This window comes from Triticum dicoccoides, chromosome 5B (genome assembly GCF_002162155.2).
Source record: "Triticum dicoccoides isolate Atlit2015 ecotype Zavitan chromosome 5B, WEW_v2.0, whole genome shotgun sequence".
NCBI lineage: Eukaryota > Viridiplantae > Streptophyta > Magnoliopsida > Poales > Poaceae > Triticum > Triticum dicoccoides.
This window is the reverse complement of record NC_041389.1, coordinates 57449964-57470172: the sequence shown is the minus strand read 5'-3', so window position 1 is coordinate 57470172 and position 20209 is coordinate 57449964. Positions and strand designations below refer to the sequence as shown.

Here is a 20209-nt window from a genome sequence, read left to right as displayed (position 1 = left end):
GGTGGTTCCCGATCAAAATTGAGTAGGAGGACGGTTTCACGGGAGGATGAGGAGGTTCCTGGCAAAGCGAACGGAGAGGGGGAGGTACTGGAGGTGCCGGATTGGCCGGGGCGGTGGCGGCGGCAGGAGTTGCCGGAGATGAGGAAGGAGGCCTCCCCGGGTCGAATGTGAGGTAGGGGAGCGCCATTGGGGTGGCCTGAGGTTGCCTGCGTGCTCGGGGAAGCTTGGGGCCTCCTTTTATAGGCGTGGCAAGGCGGTTCCGCGGCGGCTGCGGATAAGGTCGCCGGCGACCACCATTCTGTAGCTAGGGCGTCGTGGCGGCGACAAGCGCTAGCGGACACACTCATGGATGAGCTCGAGCTGTTCCAGGGGCTAGGTGGCGAGCGGAAGAGGCTTGGGCGGCGCTGAACGGAGCAGGGGCTGTCGGCGGCCATGGCGGCTAGCTCCTAGCCTGTCGGGGACGTGGCGAGGGGCGGCTTGGCGTGTTGCGGTGAGGAGGGACGTGCGTGGCGTGGCTCTGCAGTGGAGGCAAGGCCAGGGGCGCGACGCGTCGGCTCGGGCACGGCACGTGCAAGACGCGTGCCAAACGAATGCTCTGCTCGCGCTCCGGGCGTGCACGGGACGTGCTCGACGTAATGCCAGGGCATGCTAGAGGTCGCGGTTGAGGCTGGGAAGAAACAGGGCTGGGTTAGGGTTTGATAGAGGGTGAATGGGCATGGTTGTTAGGTCAGGTGACCAAGTTCACAGTGTAAACTTGAATCCATGCCAAATCTGGCTATGCTCTCCGGGTGTTTGACAAAATGCCACAGGCACCTAGGCTCTCCTTGGGGTGGCCAAATCCTCCAGATCAGGGTCTCCTTAGATGCAAGAGAGAGTGGTGAGGTTAGTTTGTGAAAAGCACAAACTTGTTAGTGCAAGTTTTGCAAAACTACAATTCTGGACAGGAAATAAATGACATTATTTCATGAACCAAAATTAATCCAATGGGTGCATGCTCCTGGATTTAGGGGTTTGGTAGGGCTGTCTACAAGTAGGAGAAAACACAAGATCTTTGGAGCAAAATTAAATAGGGTTGCAGTAGAAATCACAAGGCTGGACCAGAATGAAAAAGAGGTTGATTGACTCAAAATTTTCAAAGAACAGCACTAGGTTTTTGCATAATGTTGAACCATTTGCTACTACCAATATCCCATAATTTTGGTGGAGGCTAGAAAGAATTATTTAAAAGGGTTGTAGTGCAAATTGCACTCTGGACCAGAGAAAGAAAAATTGATGCAGAGCTCAAATTATTACATAAATAAAAGATATTTTTATAAAAGTGATTTAAAAACATCACATGACATCTCCAATTTTTGGTTAGAATTTTAGGTGAATTTATCCAATGGTTATAGTTCAAATATGGCCATATAACCTTGAAAAACCATTTTCAAGAAAGTAAAGATCAAGCAACTTAATTATTTAATTAGTTATATTAAATAAGGGAAAGTTTCTCTTGACAGATTAAATAAGTCCAATGACATATTTGGAAAGTTTTCTCTTTGGGAAAAACTCATCATAACAGGGAAGGAAATGATTTAAAAATAAAAATGGAGCTCAGAAATTCAAAGTTTTAATTCCTGGCAAAAATTTTAATTCATTAAAACAAGGCCAAATTTTTGGGGTGTCACACCAGCTGCTGCCACTGCTCCTGTTCCAGCCCCAAGGCCCTACACAATTGAGCAAGCATATAACCAAGGAGAGCTAACAACAGTCAGATGGCCCGTTCTGGTTCCTCCGCCAAATGTCTCTGGTCCTCAATTTGACTATCATGTTGAGGATAGGCCTCAAATCCAGAAGCCCAAGCCAAGACTGCCACGGTTTCCAGGTACTGCAAACTCACCATGGTCCTTCAATGCTAATGGCTTCAAGAGCCACAACACATTCTTTGACAGCTCGAAGAACCCCTACACGAAGCCAACAATTGCATCAGATCGGTTCTGGAGTCATCAGCAGCGAAGCTATTACTCCTGTGTTCTGTATGATCAAGGGCGCCTCGACACTGAAGCCATTACTGGACTCCCCTACTTAGAAGAAGCACTTAACTGCTTTTGTGATGCTGGGCTGCTCAGTTTTATCACAGATAAAGAACACTGGAATGAAGAACTGTTGCTTCAATTCTATGCCACACTGCACATTCGTGGCTACAACAGAGATACGAAGACTTGGGTTCTCGAGTGGATGACCGGAAACGTTCATCATGAAGCCAAAGCTATGGATATCATCGAGCTTACAGGCCTGTCCACTCCCGGAGAACTCTATGAACCTGGCTGTCAACATCATCGCAATGCCCTGGAAAGCATCTTTCATAGGCCTGAGCCCAATATGAGTTAGATGCCGAGCATGATGAAGCCCTTGCCCCGTGATGCTGAATATCCAACAGAGTTCTTTGTTGAAGACCTTGAGTATCTGCCACGCACCATATATCACATCATCAGGCGGACTCTATGGCCTATCAAAGGACATTCATCAGCGGCAAAGCTTGAAGGAGATATGAAGACTTTGGTATTCTACATTTACAATGGCATCAGCTTCAATGCACAAGATTTCTTCATCAGACAACTTGCTGCCTCCGGCTCTGATCTCTTTGGTTTGAAGTTTTATGCTCCATGGGTCATGCGCCTCATAAAGCGACACTCTACTATCAACTATCAACCTTCTGCTCGCAATCATGTGATTTTTCTACCTGAGGTTGATATGTCAGTTGAAGCTATATATCCTGACCCTACCAAGAAGCCTCTTTGTCTTCAGAACGCCGAGCACCAAAGCTTCACTCAACCCATTGAAGGTGTTCAAGCAGCTACACGAATCTATCCATTGGCTGGAAATACTCGCCTGCCTCATCGAGCACCTACTGAAGCCACCAAAAGCACCATTGCACAAAGGCCTCACAAGCGTTCTCGTGTTCTCAATTACCGAGAACTTCTTGTGGCCCTTCATCAGAAACAGGATAAGCATCATTTCTGGCTCAAGAGACAGATGCAAAGCATCTTGGTGGATGTCAATCGCATTTGCAACCTTGCCACCAAGAATGCCTTTGTTGCTCATGAAACTTGCCGGTGATCATGGAAGAGTTTGACCCTGCTTAGTGCTGAAGCAGATCTTCAAGACGATGGCTTCAATGAAAGATTTCAGTTTGACTCCACTCCTCCACGGAATGTTGTCTGACGAAGAACTCCATCTCTTGAAGACTCTGAATATTCTTCCTCCGCGACAACGGTAAATGCCAGAGTGATTAATGATGAAGACGATGCTACTTCGCCACCACCTACTACTACTGCGCGCATCGACACTGCACCAAGTTCATCTGCACCGCCACCCAACGACAACAACCCTGCTGCTGCACCTACTCATCACGAAGACGAGTAGATTCTCTATGTCTTCAAACCTTTTTGTTCATTACTGACAAAAGGGGGAGAAGCGTATGAGTTGATAGTCTTCAAGCGGGTTCATATGGGCGGTTGCGTTATATCTTGCCTCGTGCTTACAACTCTTGCGTTTTGAAACATTTGGTTCTCTGAGTTGTAACACTTAAACTTGATGGTCGTCTGCTACTTATTTGCATTTCCACGTGCGATGATAACTTCTGCACTTAAATCATCCTGCAGACATCCATTTTTCATTATGCATGTCATCCTATATGCTATATCATCTCATGCATGATGAATTATCTTCATAAGTTGAAGTGGATCTCCACAAGTACAACCTGCCATGTGCATTTGCATTCCAAAAGCAAAATTATTTATATGCACATCTTCAGGGGGAGCCCTTGCTACTTATGAAGACAAATTCCTATCCTTTACAATTTCACATACTTTATCCCCGTTGAAAAATTCAACCAGTTTGTCATCAATCACCAAAAAGGGGGAGATTGTAAGTGCATCTAGTGCCACCCCTAGTTCGTTTTGGAGTATTGACGACAAAGTTGGTTGAGGGAGTAATGCGTTTGTGAGAATTGCAGGATAACGCAGGTAGTGTCCCTCATTGATTCGGTTTACCTACCGGAGATGACCCCTAAAAATGTATGAAGACATTGAAGACAATGGTGGTATGAGAAGATATTCATATTGAAGACTATGACATGAGAAGACATTGTGTGAAGACTATGGAGCACGAAGACTGTGTGGTTTCATTGTTTCCTTTTCTTCTTTGTTGAGTCATAGGAACCACCGTACTGTTAAGTGGGGTCCAAGTGAACTAAGTCAGAGTGACTGAAGTGATGCTCAACCCAAATCCTATGTCTTCGAGCGAAGACAATGAGAGAAAATCTTATCCAGAGTTGGATGAGTCGGCTTTGCTTGTAGCCCAAGTGAAGTTGTCGCGTGTGTTTGAAATCTGACCGTTGGAACACGTGTCAGTTCCTTAGTGACCCAGGGTCATTTCGGACAAATCAGGTCGGGTTGCCTAGTGGCTATAAATAGCCCACCCCCTACACCATAAATTGGTGGCTTCTCAGAGTTAAGATACGGCTTTTGTCGTTTGAGAGCAACCCACCTCGAAGCATTTGAGAGAGAGAAATCCTTGCGAGGACAAAGCCCAAACATCCAGAGCCAAAGAGTGTTAGGCATCACTGAAGTCTTTCTGTCTGTGTGACCTGAAGACTTATTACACTTGAGGACTGTGTATCCTCCAGCCGGTTAGGCGTCTCGTTCTGAGCATCCAAGAGTCATTGTGGATTGCCGGGTGAATGGAGTCTGTGAAGGTTTGGAAGTCTACCTTGAAGACTTACCAGAGTGATTGGGCGAGGACTGGGTGTCCTTAGCTCAAGGGGAATAAGGTGAAGACACGGTCTTCTGAGTTGAATCTCAGCCTCCCTAACCAGACGTACAGTTGTCACAACAACTGGAACTGGTCCAACAAATCCTGTGTCTTCAACAAGCAACTGGTTCTATCTCTTCCCTCATTTACTTGAGTTTGTCTTCGTGAAGTCATTGCTTATCGTCTTATCTTATTGACTTCATTGCTTGACTACTATTGTTGATTGGCTTCATGCTATCTTCCATCCTGATCCTACTACCTAGCTGCTATTAATCTTCGAACGTTAATGCTATTGCATACTTGATTATAGCTTGCTTGTTGTAGTTTATCTTCCGCTGCATATCAATTAGGTTGCTTCTAGTGTTGGTCTTCAAAACTTCCATGTTTTGAATACTTTCATAAAAATCACCTATTCACCCCCCCTCTAGTCGATAACTAGCACTTTCACTCATGTGTGACATCTTTCGTGGGAATTGGATGGAGTGAGACGTTGTTCGACAGAATGGCTTGGGGCGACACTTTTGAGCAAGTAAATAGCTCACACATGACATGGCCCTTAAGCTGAACTGATGCCCTCATTAGCTGTTATGGGATGGACCCACAACTTATCCACGTAAGCGTGGAACCCACCACTTGTCCAGTAAGCGCGGGACCCACCTCTTTGCAGCTAGAAGAGATTCCGCCCATGCCCGCCCGCCCGCCGCCGGCCATTGCTTTTCCCCTTTCCCCATTCTTCCACTTCTCCGGCGACCATTGAAATTTAGTGAGGGATCATCTTATAATGCTACCGTCGTACTAAGCAAAATAAGATGCATAAAAGATAAATATCACATGCAAATAAAATATCTGACATGATATGACCATCATCATCTTGTGCCTTTGATCACCATCTCCAAAGCACCGTCATGATCTCCATTCTCACTGGCTTGACACCTTGATCTCCATCATAGCATCGTTGTCGTCTCGCCAACTATTGCTTCTACGACTATCGCTACTGCTTAGTGATAAAGTAAAGCAATTACATGGCGATTGCATTTCATACAATAAAGCGACAACCATATGGCTCCTGTCAGTTGCCGAGAACTTTGTTACAAAACATGATCATCTCATACAACAGTCTATATCACATCATATCTTGACCATATCACATAACTACAAACCTTGAAAAAACAAGTTAGACGTCCTCTACTTTATCGATGCAAGTTTTACGTGGCTGCTACGGGCTTCTAGCAAGAACCGTTCTTACCTACGCATCAAAACCACAACGATTTTTCGTCAAGTGTGTTGTTTTAAACTTCAACAAGGACCGGCCGTAGTCAAACTCGATTCAACTAAAGTTGGAGAAACAGACACCCGCCAGGCACCTGTGTGCAAAGCACGTCGGTAGAACCAGTCTCATGAACGCGGTCATGTAATGTCGGTCCGGACCGCTTCATCCAACAATACCGCCGAATCAAAGTAAGACGTTGGTGGTAAGCAGTATGACTATTATCACCCACAACTCTTTGTGTTCTACTCATGCATATCATCTACTTGGCTCGGATGCCACTGTTGAGAAACGCAACATGCAATTTCAGAAAAATTCCTACGACCACGCAAGATCTATCTAGGAGATGCATAGCAACGAGAGGGGGAGAGTGTGTTCATGTACCCTCGTAGATTGAAAGCGAAAGTGTTATGTTAACATGGTTGATGTAGTCGAAAGTCTTCACGATCCAACCGATCCAAGTACCGAACGTACGGCACCTCCGTGTTCAGCACACGTTCAGATCGATGACCTCTGTGCAGGTCTAGCCTCAGCACTAAAAATCTCTCCTTCAAATGAAAGCCCTCTTCTGGAATATTAGAGGCTTCGGCACTAGAGGGCGCCGAGACCAAATTAGGGATGTTGTTCGGGGCGAAAACATTGACATCTTAGGGCTGGTTGAAACATTCAAAGTTTCCTTCTCTCCTAATGAGCTCTCTGCGATTGCGGGCATGGAAAGTTTTTGACTGGCATCTTCTCCCAGGTTTTGGTCATTCTGGGGGTATTATTATTGGTTCCAAGTGGAATATGTTTGATTTTGCTACTTTTGATCATGGCATTTTTTATTTTTTTAGATCGATCATGGCATGTTTTGGGCAACCATTCTGGTGCACCATCAACATCTTAATACCTTGTGGGAATTTATGGTTGTTTATGGCCCAGCAGACCACTCGCTTACCTCTATTTTTCTTGATGAATTATCTAATAAAATTGAGTCTTGTTCGATCCCGGTTGTGATAGGAGGAGATTTTAACCTCCTACGTACTCCCTCTGATAAAAATGATCTCAACTTCTCTTGGCCTCTTGCTAATGCGTTTAATGATTTCATCAGTGCATTTGCCATCCGCGAGCTCCCTCAGGTGGGGGCCCGTTATACCTGGTCTAACCATCAAATTGACTCGGTCCGGTCGGTGTTGGATCGGCTCTTCATTTGTTCTAGCTGGGATACCTTATTTCCTCGTGTTTCCCTAAAAGTTAAACCTGCGGTGGACTCAAATCATGCCCCCCTTATCTTGCACGCTGGCCTCAACCAACCTGTGATCTCCTCGCGCTTCCAGTTCGATGCCTCGTGGCTCCTCATGGAGGGATTGATAAGCATGATCACTACCAAGATTTCACACCTTCTCTTCCCTTCCTCTCGTTCCTTTGGTCCCATGGATGACTGGCACAAACGTTCTTATGAACTTTGTAAGTTTCTCAGGGGATGGTCTCGCAAAAGAGTTGTAGAGATCCGCAAGGAGAAAGATGCTTTAGAGAACCAAATCTCGGGCCTGGACCTAACTGCAGATACAATTGGCCTTTCGGATCACGATTGGTCAGTCTGATATAACCTAGAAGTTGCGCTGATGTAGTTGCATCAACAGGCAAAGATTTATTGGCGCTAGCGTGGTACCCTTAACTGGACCCTTAAGGGTGACTCTCCAACGACCTACTTCTTTGCCATTGCCAATGGTAGAACAAGGAAATGCTTTATTGACAGCCTCATCATTAATGGTATTAGGACATCAGATCAACCCCTTATTATTGTCCATGTGGTGGAATTCTTCTCTTCTCTTCTAGGAGCCAAGCAGGAGAGTGGACTATCTATTTCCCCCTCCTTATGGAACAACTCTAGTATGATCTCGAGGGAGGAGAATGAAGCCTTAATGGTTCCTTTATCTGATGAGGAGATCTAGGAGGTCATTAACTCTGCCAACCCGAATGCTACTTCTGGGCCTGATGGGTATTCTATTCCCTTCTTTAAGATATTCCGGCCCCAGCTGCGCCAACTGGTGTGCCAAATCATCCAAGGTTTCTGTCTGGGGACAATGGACATCTCCCTCCTTAATTATGATGTCATTACGCTTATTCCTAAAGTGAAAGGAGCTGAGCTGATCTCTCTTTTTAGACCTATCGCCCTTATTAATAATTTTGCTAAATTTCCTGCTAAGGGCTTTGCCACTCGTCTCACTCCTATAGCTCATAGAACTATTAGTCCCTACCAATCTGCTTTCATAAAAGGTCATTTTATCCTCGATGGGATCCTCTATCTCCATGACATCGTGCATGATCATAGGATACATAAATCTAAAGCAGTGATTCTTAAGTTAGGTTTTGAGAAAGCATACGACTCGGTCAATTGGCCTTTCTTGAGAAAGGTGCTCTCGTCCAAATGTTTCGATGGGGCCTATCTTCATAGGATTATGCAGTTGGTCTTGGGAGGCCACACTGCGGTTTCTGTTAATGGCCAGGTTAGTAACTACTTTGCCAATGGCAGGGGCCTACGGCAAAGTGACCCTGCTTCTCCTATCTAGAGCAGCCTCGCATGGTCATATATCCCCCGTCATCTCTCACCTTGTTATGGAAGGGGTCACTCATCTCCAATATGCAGATGACACTATCATTATGGTAGACCTAAATGAATCCTGCATCACCCACCTCAAGTTTATTCTTTTGTGATTCGAGACACTGTCGGGTCTCAAAATTAACTTCTCTAAAAGTGAGGTCATAGTTACTGGTGTGGATAATACGGAGGCCTTAAGGGTGGCCCACCTCCTCAATTGTAAGTTGGGATCTTTTCTGTTCAAATATCTGGGCCTTCCTATCTCCCCTGATATGCTTTATGAGAAAGAATTTGCTCCTGCCGTGGCTAAAGTGGGCAATAGGGTCCTCCCTTGGCGAGACAGATACAATACTAATGCTGGGAAAGTGGCGCTGATCAACGCTTTCTTATCCTCCTTACCAATGTTTCTCATGGGATTCAGCTCTCGGCTGGCACACACAAAGGCTTTGATAAGCATGGAGGTGCTTTCTACTAGAATGTGGCAGACAATAGGCGCAAATATAGATTTGTCAGGTGGAAACTTATGTGTAGACCAAAAAACCTTGAGGGGTTGGGCATTATTAACACTGCCATCATGAATAAATGCCTACTGATTAAATGGTGGTGGAAAATTATGACAACAGGAGTTGGATCCTTATGGTTCTCTATCCTTCAAGCTAAGTACTTCCCTCTTTCTAGCCCATTGTTTGCTTCTGCGCGCGGAGGCTCACAATTCTGGAAGGATTTGGTCAAAGTTAGGCCTTTGGTTTTGGCCCATGTTAAGTTTGTTGTCGGGGACGGCTCCTCTGTTTGCTTCTGGCTTGATTGGTGGTGTGGAGACTCACCTCTCTCTGTGAGTTTTCCCACACTCTTTTCCTATTGTCCCAACCCGACCATCTCAATCGCCGAGCTCTCGGCTAATAATTGGGACTTGGCCTTGCGTTGTTCCCTATCTCCTCTAGAGTTTGAATATTGGCAAAGACTTACTGATTTCTTCCCTACGCTCTCGGAGAACGTGGACTCGGTGGTCTGGCCCCATACCTCTTCAGGTCGTTTTTCGGTTAAGTCTTTATATTCAAAGCTTGTTGGTGGATCTCCCACCAACAGATTTAATCAGGTTTGGAGGGATCTTATTCCCCCTAAGGTGAAGATCTTCATGTGGCAAGCTTTTCGAGGGTGTTTGCCTGCGGCGGACCAGGTTCGTAAGAGGAATGGCTTGGGATCGTATTTCTGTGCCCTCTACGGTGCTTTGGAGGACACGAATCACATTTTTTTCCGCTGTGTTTTGACCAAGTTGGTCTGGAGCTGTGTTAGATCCTGGCTCTAGGTCTCATGGGACCCCTCATCCTTCTCTAAGATTCGGGCTCTTGCTAATTCTTTTACTGGCGTTTCTAAAAGGGTCTTCTGGGTTGGCCTTGGAGCTATGTGCTAGTCTTTATGGACGACTAGAAATAAAATTTACCATTCAACATGTTTTCCCGGCTAAGCCTGCTGATTGATTATTTAAATCATGTATATTCCTGTAGCAGTGGAGATCATTGACTAAGATGGAGGACAGGGATGCTCTTGATCTCCTGATATCTAAAGTGCGGGCCTCGGTGTCTTCCCTAGCCAGACAGGAGCAAGTTGCTTAGCTGCTTTGGTGTTGACTAGTTGCTGGCTATGTCATTCTTAGTTCCTCCGGCCTGCGTGACATGTGTTGGCCTGGGAGCCATGTATCTCTCCTTTAAACTTCGGGTGAGCTCGCGTTTGGGGTAACATTTCATCTGTCTGTTTCGTTGGTTGTTAATGTTCGAACTCTGCCTGGTGGCTATATCTATAAAGTAGGGTGCATGCCTTTTCTCTAAAATCTCCGCCGGAGATCCTGATTATGCACTTAGTCATACATTGTATTGTTGTTGAGCGGGTTGAGTGGTAAGTGTGGCCTTGTAAGTCGGGACTTCCGCTAACTTGTGGACATACTTACCCTTTGAGATGAATTCTCAATAGAGTCCCACGATGAGGGATATTTTACATCGGGACTCACGATGATGAGGTCCAACTCCTCTCTCTCTCTCTCTCTCTCTCTCTAAAAGTAAGGGGTGGACGCTGTTGATGAAGATAGCTCCAACGATGAATTCCTAGTCTAACAAGGTATCAAAAATATCTCTAGATTAGATTGCTGTGGAACATGGGTTGGTGACGGTGAAAAAATTGCTCGATAAATCTTTCTGGAGGTTTCGAGAGATTATAAAGGCATAGTATCGAAACTTGATGAACATGGCTGGCTGTTGTGGCCGCGGGCAACGATGACGCCCTGTGGGCCCCATCTCCTCCCTGGAGGCATTGTCATGGCCATGTCCATCCCCTGATCAGGCACCGGGGGAAACCTTAGGCTCAGTTTGTCGGGCCATGCAGTGGTGGAGCCATGGCGTTGTCCTCTCCTTGGAGATGCTGCTTGGGTGCTCGGGGTGTCTTCCAGAGGAGTAGCTGGTGTGGGTTGCCTCTTTTGCCTCCGTGGCAAGGCTTGGGCGACGTGTTATCATGTGTTGGTTGGTGCTGTGAGCATGGCCATCCGGGGTGCAATGTACTCCATCTTCGACGCTTATTTGTGATGTCTCCCCCGAGTCAGGCTAGCTCCTTCTGTCCACTTGTCGATCTCCTAGGTGCTAAGAGTGTAGGGTGCGTTGATCTAGTTGGAGTTTTTGCATGCTCCGAAGTGTCGGATATGATTGTGACGCGGCCTATGTGCTCTGTGTTCTACCTCTTCGTCATTCATGGCTTGAGTTTGGGCAAGATGAGTAGTGTGCCGGTGTTGTCATGGTAGTGGTTGCTAACCTCTTAGGCCGCGTTTGGATTAGCGTTTCTCCTCGTTTCTGGACGGTATAAAATACGGTGCTCATCCCGAAGTTTTGATTCCAGGTAAGTTTCAAGTATTGATCTGTAATTTACACTTGTAAAATAAATACATGTGTAAAAAGTTACACCCATTCCAAGCAGGACCTTTTTTTTTTGCGGGGGATTCCAGGCAGGACCTTAGTGTAGCATTGTGTTGAAAGGTGTTCTATCAGTCATCTTAGCTCCTTCTATGAATATATGATATGTATATTTGTGCGTACTTTTTTTAAGTGACCAATTTGTTGACACTATAGGCTTTGCTCATTTCTCCCATGACACGACCAATTCTCTTTGTCACCTGTCCTCTAGGGTGCGACGGTTAAGATCGATAGTGATGAACGTCGACAAGGTTTCGATCCCACACGCAAATTTTACAATCGAGAGAAGAATAGAAAGACTTGGATGGATCTGGTCTCTAATGTCAACCACCTACTACTTACGAGCTGGAGTAGACCTTGATCCGATCGAGTCTACACATGGAAGTACGATCTAATTAGGGCATCTACAGCTTAGCTATAGTTTACATAATGAAGTATTAATTAAGTCCGCACCAAGTGCTAGTAGAGTAAGTATACTACATAGCTCACTCTCATCGTGATTCGCATAATACTCCAGAACAAGGCCAGTTAAGCATAGTACGCATATTGCACAGCTCCGTACGCCCGCGCAGACGGCCGGACTAACGAACTAATGGCGACGCCGCACGCCTTGGTGGTTCCGCACCCGAGCTCCGGTAACATCAACCCGGCGCTCCAGCTGGCCAAGCTACTGCACCACCATGGCGTCTACATCACCTTCGTCAACACCGAGCACAACCATCGCGTCATGGAGGGCACGGAGGGCGCCGCCGCTGTGCGTGGCCACGAGGGGTTCCGGTTCGAGGCGATCCCGGACGGGCTGGTGGAAGCTGACCGGGACGCCGAGGACTACGACCTCAGGCTGTCTGCCTCCACGAGCCAGCGTTCCGCGGAGCCGCTGAAGGAGCTCCTCCTGCGGCTCAACGGCACCCCTGGCGTGCCGCCGGTGACGTGCGTGCTGCCGACGTCGCTGATGAGCTTCGCTCTGGACATGGCTCGGGAGCTGGGCGTGCCGAGCATGGTGCTTTGGGCTTACAGCGCAGCATCGCTGATGACCCAAATGCGGCTCCGGGAGCTAAATGAAAGAGGCTATGTGCCACTCAAAGGTAACACTGGAACCCATTTATTTCAAAAAAATTGTGTTGCCATTAAACAAATACTCCCTCCGTCCTAAAATAAGTGTATCAACCTTATACTAGCCCTAATACAAATTTGCATTAAGATCAAAACACTTATTTTTCTGACCGAGGGAGTAATATGCCATTTTCAAGTCGTAGAAGTCCCTACATTGTTTAAGTGATGATCGCGCTGTAGGCCGCTACAAAAATATTTACATGGATGGGACAGAAAAGTGACAACACCACACACTAAAATGTGCCAAAACTCCTCATTTGCGAAGTCCTTGTAGTATTAAATTACAGGAACACACCTCTTTTCGTATGCTAACTACTTGTAGTATATTCGTCTCTGCACCTACTCTTCCTTTTTCTTGGTCTCTACTCTCTTTCTTTTTAGGCAGAGATGTTGTACTGCATTCCGTTCCCAAAGAAAAGGAAAACTGGCAATCCATTACCAGCTGATGAGATCTAGCCATTATAATTCTATCCGTGCATCATGCATGCACTGTACAGCACGTGATCATGTAGGTACCCCAATGAACACTGGAAGGGTCGTTTTGACTCGTCAAGACCTTGCATTAGAGGAGAGTCTCCATTAAAATATCATTAATCATCTCGTTCTAGGGGCATGTGCATGTGTAAGAGAGATTCTCTCATAACCTATAAAAGTCAAACTATTCCTACATCAACTTTACGCAAGGGTCCAGTGAAATTCGCGCCCCCTCAAAGGCGCTTCACCATGGGTCCTGAGCGTCTGTTGTATCTGCGACGGTGGACTCGACAATCTCATCTGAAGTGGTGCTGCAGCCCACTCTAGCTTATCAGATTGCGCTGCTGCAAGGCTGCCTGGTGCGGGCTGGGAGCTTTTTGGAGCGGGCGGAGGTTGCTCTGAGTAGACTCTCCCTTGTGCCGGCTATGCTGCAGACTGCTATGACGTCACATCCTCCTATTGCAGTTGGTGTTTGCTCCGAGGAGGACATGGAGGCAAAGTTATATGGTTGTTTCTCCCCCCGTGTTGGGGACATTTCGTCGTCGATGTCTGCCTCGCCCCCTGAGTTATGTACCACTCAAGACGAGTCCATCGCCATGCTCGTGGCTCCGGTGCTGCAAGCCATGCCCGAGATTAGGGAGCTATGTTTGAGCTCTGCTTCGCTTTTGTCAGTGAAGCACATGAAGGTGGACTCACTAGTGACCTCCTGTGAGGGAGATGATTCATGTCTGTCATGTGAGCATCCAGAGGCGTCTTCCGAGTCCTTCGGGCCGGAGGTGCATGTGGTTAAGGATATTGATGTGGCCGGTGTGTGCGCTAATGGGAAGGCGTATGTGGTTTCTTGATGGATGGTGCTGAGTTTCTTGTGTTGCCGATGTGGCTTGTTCCAGTCATCGTTGTTGGTGTTCTTGTCAGGTTCTGTTGAGTTGTGCAAGTGTGGTGAGGTACGATTGTTGTGTGTTAGGAGCATGTGACGGGTTGTCTGTGTGATCACGGTGTTTTGTGCTTCCTGAGTAGCCTAGCATCTGACGGGTTGTCTGTGTGGTCACGGTGTTTTGTGCTTCCTTAGTAGCCTGTTTCGGGTTGTTTGTATCGGTTTTCGCCCGGTTTTCCAAAAATTAACTGGACAATTCTCTTCTTCTTAATTAATTGATGAGGCAAATATTTTGCCTTCGTTTCAAAAAAAAACTATTGCAAGATCAGCTTAATTAAGCGCCAACTTACTGCGTTCTGATTTGGCGTATACTTTGCAGGTAAATTACGTATGGCCACTCGGGTTCGCTGATCTCTTTTGTACTTGTAAAAAAATTCTAAGGAATACAACTAAAAGATCCAAATAAAAATCAAATAGTATAGTGTGTTGAAAATACAATATATATTTCCAAATTTTCATGAAAACATACTATCATAGTGATCTGCACACACACACACACACACACACATACACACACACGGAGAGAGAGAGAGAGAGAGAGGTGATAATACAAAATAGCAAATAAGTGTCGTGATTCGATGCTCTGGGCGACAACAGTAAATTCAAATAAAATGACAAGATAATTCAAGAAACTTAACTTTTTGGCATTCAAGATGCTCGAATGTTCAATGTACGTGCAAAATATTGTGTTGTTTGGACATTCCTAGCAAAACAAAAGGCTGTGAAAGAATATTCGAAAAAAAGAACTGCTGTTTGGAGCCGATTTTTTTTCCTAGAGCTCCTCAAATGTTACGCATCCGAGCATCTTCTGTGCCAAAAAATCCGATATTTTGGATTTTTTTTTACTATTTCTTTGAATTTACTATTCTTCGGGTGCAAATGAGCCCTCGCTCAGACAGCCGCGAATAGTATTGCTATCCTTTGGTATTTATGGAAGAAACGAACTTGGACTTTTTGCTTTGGTTCAAAGTTATAGATGAACCCTTAGCCTTGGGTAGATTAGAACGCTACTGTTTTTGTAAAAGTAGTTACATTTGCCTCTGGAATTTGCAAACTAGCTTGTGTATTCTAACATGTGCATGTGAGAAATATTTCTCAATTTCTAAGAAGTAAATGTGTTTATTATTATTATCTATAACAAAAGAATTACTGGGCCCAAAGAGCAAAAAATCTACACTATGTACTTAACCACTCTTCTTTGAAATCATAGAATGTTTGGATAAATACATGGTCAACTCTTTTTTACAAGAAATAGGTAGAGAAATTTGTGGATTGAAAATTCCGCTAGTAAATTTCTTGCCCCTCCATCCATTAGATTCGAAATTTGGTAAGTGAACAATGGAAGGTGGTCTCGCAACTGTTGTCCATCCAGCAGCACATGAAGAAGGTAGCGAGGGTTGTAAGAGCATCTCCAATAGACATGTATAATAGGGCACCCAAAAAAGATTAGGGCAGAGAAGGTTTATGGAACTAGAAACTTTTCGAAGCAGATGATGTAAAATAGGGCACCCAAAAACTGTCGTTTCGTCGAACACCTAGTGAGCAAGGAGGAGGATTCCAGTTGGCTGCTCGTCAAGGCCTAGTTGCTCACACTGTGCCAACTAGGAATGGCCTCGGGGTGGTCTCGTTGATGACGGGAGCTCGGGGTTCTAGCTAAAGCAGGCATCGCTGCGCCATGCGAAAGTCAAGAGCTCCGATGGAGCAACGGCCACTATTTGACCTCAACGGTCGGCTGTAGCACTACGCTGGCCATTAAAGGCAGCGAGGGGTGGCAATTGGCCGAATTCGGCACGAATTTGTGCGGCATCGGATCCTGAATCGGAGGCCAGGATGTTAGGCTACTTCCAATGCATTGGTGCTTACACGGGGTGCTAAGTGCGTTAAAACCTTAGCAACTAGTCTCCCTAATACATAAGTGCAGCTATTGTAGCTAAGCTTCCCTCATTGAATTGTTTAACAATTAAACTCCTTGATGATCTTGGTTGTCAGTAGTTCAGGGTTAGTGAGGACTTTATCATCATAGAGAGGTAGTGCGGCCAGTCATTGATGATCTTGAAGAGGGGCGGCTGGGAAGTATTGTACTGATTGCACCTTTGCATACCAGCGGTCAGTGATGACAATATTTTGGTAATGCAAATTGGGTCTGCACTGCTAGCCAGCCCCAAGATGCACTACAACACAAAGTTATATAAACATGCACTATATATAAGCACAACAAAAATGCATTACATTCATACACACAGTGTTATACGTCAAAATGTCTATGAACATATTCAACCAAGTGCTAAGTTAATTAGCTTTTTGGCGGGTGAAGATAATTAGTTTTTGGAGAGAAGAGTCTTCACATTGATCCAATGAGGCGAAGAGTCCTGGCGTTGAATATCCAATAACGGCACAGAAGTATATTCCAATGACTCCTTCAAATTACTGGAAAAGACTGTTACTTCTCCCGTTCAACGTTAGGAGCTTGGATAGTACTTCCTTCATTTTGTGTAGTGCATCCAAAAATAGAGCTGACATCGCTGATTTGTCACTTTAGGTGCACCGCATAAAATTCTCTTTAAAAAAGAGTGGTTTGAGATGTACACAAAATTTCACAACAACAGTGATGTGTGCTTGTCCCTGGTTCACATAAAATAAACAACATTTCCATTTTATAAACTTAATATCATACATATTTGCATTGTGAACTTAATAGCCAATGAAAAATAACATGCATACACATGATGTGGACTGAATATGCATACACGTGAAAGGTAAGAATGAAAAATGGTCTCTCCGTTACTTTTTACTTCGCATACCGAGCTTTCTCTTACATTTTAAATCAAATTAAGTCAAAATTTTGACGACAAGTTGGGACAAGCACGCTTAATGTTGCGTGAGTCGACGCCTTCATCACCGCTTCTCCAGTTTCATGGCGGCGGGCAAGCAGGAGATGCAGCGCGGCGGCCGGATCCATATGAGGTGGGGAAGTTATTGGTCAATACCGGATCCACGTCAGTCCAAAACCACCCAGAGTGGCCCGAGGGATGAAAATTATCCGCTTTTGACGGTTGAGGGACTAGGTTTTCCTGGTTTAAGAGTTGACGAATCATTTCTATACTTTTCAAATAGTTAAGGACAAAAGTTATACTTCTTCCTTAAAAAAATCCATGCTTCTTTTTGGCTGAAAAAATGTTTATATGCTTTTTTTTTCAGAAAAGGGCATCATGGCTAGCTAGCTTTATTAACTAAAGCAACACTTACATTATTTGCAAGATTTACGAGTAAGCATTTAAAAGATCATCATCCCAAGTACAAGAGAAGTTATTATGATAACAAACTCTAACTAGCTCATTTAGCACACCATTAACTTCTCGGGGCTAATGTTTGATTCAACAGTTCCAATTTGCATTGCCTTGTCCACACAATCTGGATAAAAAAGTCCATGCTAATAGAACAAGAATGTGAAGAAAAGAAAGCTACCACAAGAAAAGGCCATCCGGGCACCAATGGGCTGTTTGGATTGGATCCCCCGTATGCCCAGTCAATATTTTGGCGTTGTCTGGAGCACTGCATCTTGTTTGGATAGGAACTTTGGTTCACCAACTTACCATGCCTTTTCCTTTGTACTTCTGCGCCAATTCATTGACGAAACTAGGGGTGGCTAAATCAGCCGCCAATTTTTTGGTGTGCCCACGAAGCCCACGATTTGGTGGGCATCAACCGAACAACCCGAAGAACCTGCGCTGCCATGGCACGTATGGGGAGCTTGTCTTTTCAGTCAACACGAGTTTTTCTTGTAGCAGCACAAATCTTGGTGCACATTAGGTATGGAGTGATTGAGCTACAACTATTTCCCGAATGCGCAGGGCATGCGAGTGCGGAGGCACTCATCTGTCAAGTCATGTCGTCCACTCGTTTTGCCTCGCCATTCACACAGTAGTTCTATCCCGCGTGAGGGCACAGGGAAAAAGAAAATCCCTAAAAAAGAATCAAGTTTCAACGGTTCATGATTTTTGCATCTAAAACTGCGACGTTTCAACTAGTTTGTGGGATATAATTTCAAGCAATTTTTTTTGTTGGCCGTAGACACAAAATAATTAATTGTCATCGGTTGTTCGTATCAAAATTGGAACTTCACATTTTTCTTAAAGTCATCACAAAATGGATCTTATTTGAAAGTGCTGGTCATAGGAAAAACGAACATGTGAACGGAACTTAATTTGGATTTTTTTTATTTAAAAGATATAAAACTTTAAAATTCGGAAGCCAAAATAAAAGGCGAGCACCAAGGACATGCACGTCCCCGCACTTGTCTGTCACAAATCATCTCTCCTATCCAATTGAGAAACAATAAAAAAAATCCGTTTCTCAAAACTCAATGTGATTTTTACAACTCTTTGCCTCGAAACATTGCCTTAATTTATTCAAAAAATAATAAAACATTGCCTTATTATAAATTTTCGAGCAACTTGGCAAACCTTTGTTTTTTGAGCAACTTACAGTATTTGTTTCATTGTTTGTACTGTTATTACATACGTATGTTTGCAGACGAGAGCTGCTTGACGAACGGACACCTGAGTAGAACGGTCATCGATTGGATCTCGGGCCTGCCGCCGATCAGCCTCGGAGACACCTCCAGCTTCGTCCGCACGACCGACCCGGATGACTTCGGCCTCCATTTCAACATCGTGGAGGCCAACGGCTGCACCAAGGCCGGCACGCTCATCCTCAACACTTTCGACGACCTAGAAGCTGACTTCCTCGCCGCTCTCCGCGCCGAATACCCGCGCATCTACACTGTCGGTCCCCTAGGCCCCCTCCTCAACCACCACCTAAGGCCAAGGGACGACGACGCCTTCGGCTCCGCCAGCGGCCTGAGCCTGTGGAAGCAGGACAGCGAGTGCCTCGCGTGGCTGGACACGCAACAACCGGGCTCCATCGTGTACGCCAACTTCGGCAGCCTCACGGTCCTCTCCCCCGACCAGCTCGCCGAGTTTGCGTGGGGCCTCGCCGCCAGCGGCCACCCGTTTCTCTGGTCCATCAGGGACAACCTCGTCCCCGGCGCCGGCGCTGGCATGAGCTCGTTGCCGCCGGAGTTCGTCGCGGCGACGGCAGGGCAGTGCTGCCTGACCGCGTGGTGCCCGCAGGATCAGGTGCTGGGCCACCCGGGCGTGGGGTGCTTCCTCACGCACAATGGGTGGAACTCCACCTGCGAGAGTGTGGCCGCCGGCGTGCCGATGGTGTGCTGGCCGGGGTTCGCCGACCAGTACACCAACTGCAAGTACGCCTGCGAGGTGTGGGAGGTGGGCGTCCGGCTTGACGACGAGGTGAGGAGGGAGCAGGTGGCTAGCCATGTCAGGCATGTGATGAAGGCAAAGGACATGCGGGAGAGCGCGGCTGGGTGGAAGGTCAAGGTGGAGGAGGCCGTGGTGCCCGGCGGGGTGTCATGGGAGAACCTGCGGACCACGGTCAGAGAGCTCGGCTCTGTCAATCCTGAAGCTTGAGGAGTTTTGACTGATCGATCAGGATCTTTTATCGGGGTCAGTTCGGCTCTGTCTGCAACTGCATCAATGATGCCAATAAAGTATTTGTGAGCCACTGCTCGTTATTTACTTACTTCGTAGCATTAGAGCAACTCCAACGCACTGACCAAACGGACACAGATTTTGTCCTTTTTTTTATTTTGGGTCTCCTGTCCGCCAGACGGACATGAGGATACCGCCGGCAACCAACGCGAGAACGAAAAGGCGGACATAGCGGACATAGCGGACATAGCGGGCGGTAGTGCTCGGCTTCTACCAAACGGTGGCGCCGTCCGCCAGCGCGGGCCGGCATGACGACGCGCGCGGACGCGCTCCACGCCGGGTCCCTCCGCAGCAGCCGCCTGTCCTGCTCCGTCCTCCCAGCACCACCTCCTCGGCACGCTCGTGCAGCCGCCGCGCGTCGGCCACGACGGCCTCGTCCAGCCCCGCCCACTTCCACTCCGGCAGGGACGCCGCGCTCTCCTCCACCCGCTTCAGCACGCAGACGAGCAGGACGGGGGCGGCGCCTGGCGGACGGCGGCGCACAGGACGGGGGCGGCGCCTCGCCGACGGCGTCGCGCAGGA

The 20209-nt window shown here is 46.5% G+C and overlaps 1 protein-coding gene across 1 annotated transcript; it reads left to right on the top strand.

Moving 5' to 3' along the window:
* Positions 1-12188: 12188 nt before the first annotated feature.
* LOC119305380 (7-deoxyloganetin glucosyltransferase-like) lies at positions 12189-19606 on the top strand. The gene is made up of 2 exons (XM_037581904.1): positions 12189-12681; positions 18651-19606. The coding sequence occupies exons 1-2, from the start codon at positions 12189-12191 to the stop codon at positions 19604-19606; spliced, it is 1449 nt and encodes a 482-aa protein (XP_037437801.1).
* Positions 19607-20209: the final 603 nt, after the last annotated feature.

Excerpts from the sequence above, each read along its gene's own strand:
- LOC119305380 (XM_037581904.1), top strand. The coding sequence starts at position 12,189 with ATGGCGACGCCGCACGCCTTGGTGGTTCCGCACCCGAGCTCCGGTAAC. Across the intron at positions 12,682-18,650 it reads AGGCTATGTGCCACTCAAAG|ACGAGAGCTGCTTGACGAAC; the intron begins GTAACACTGGAA and ends GTATGTTTGCAG.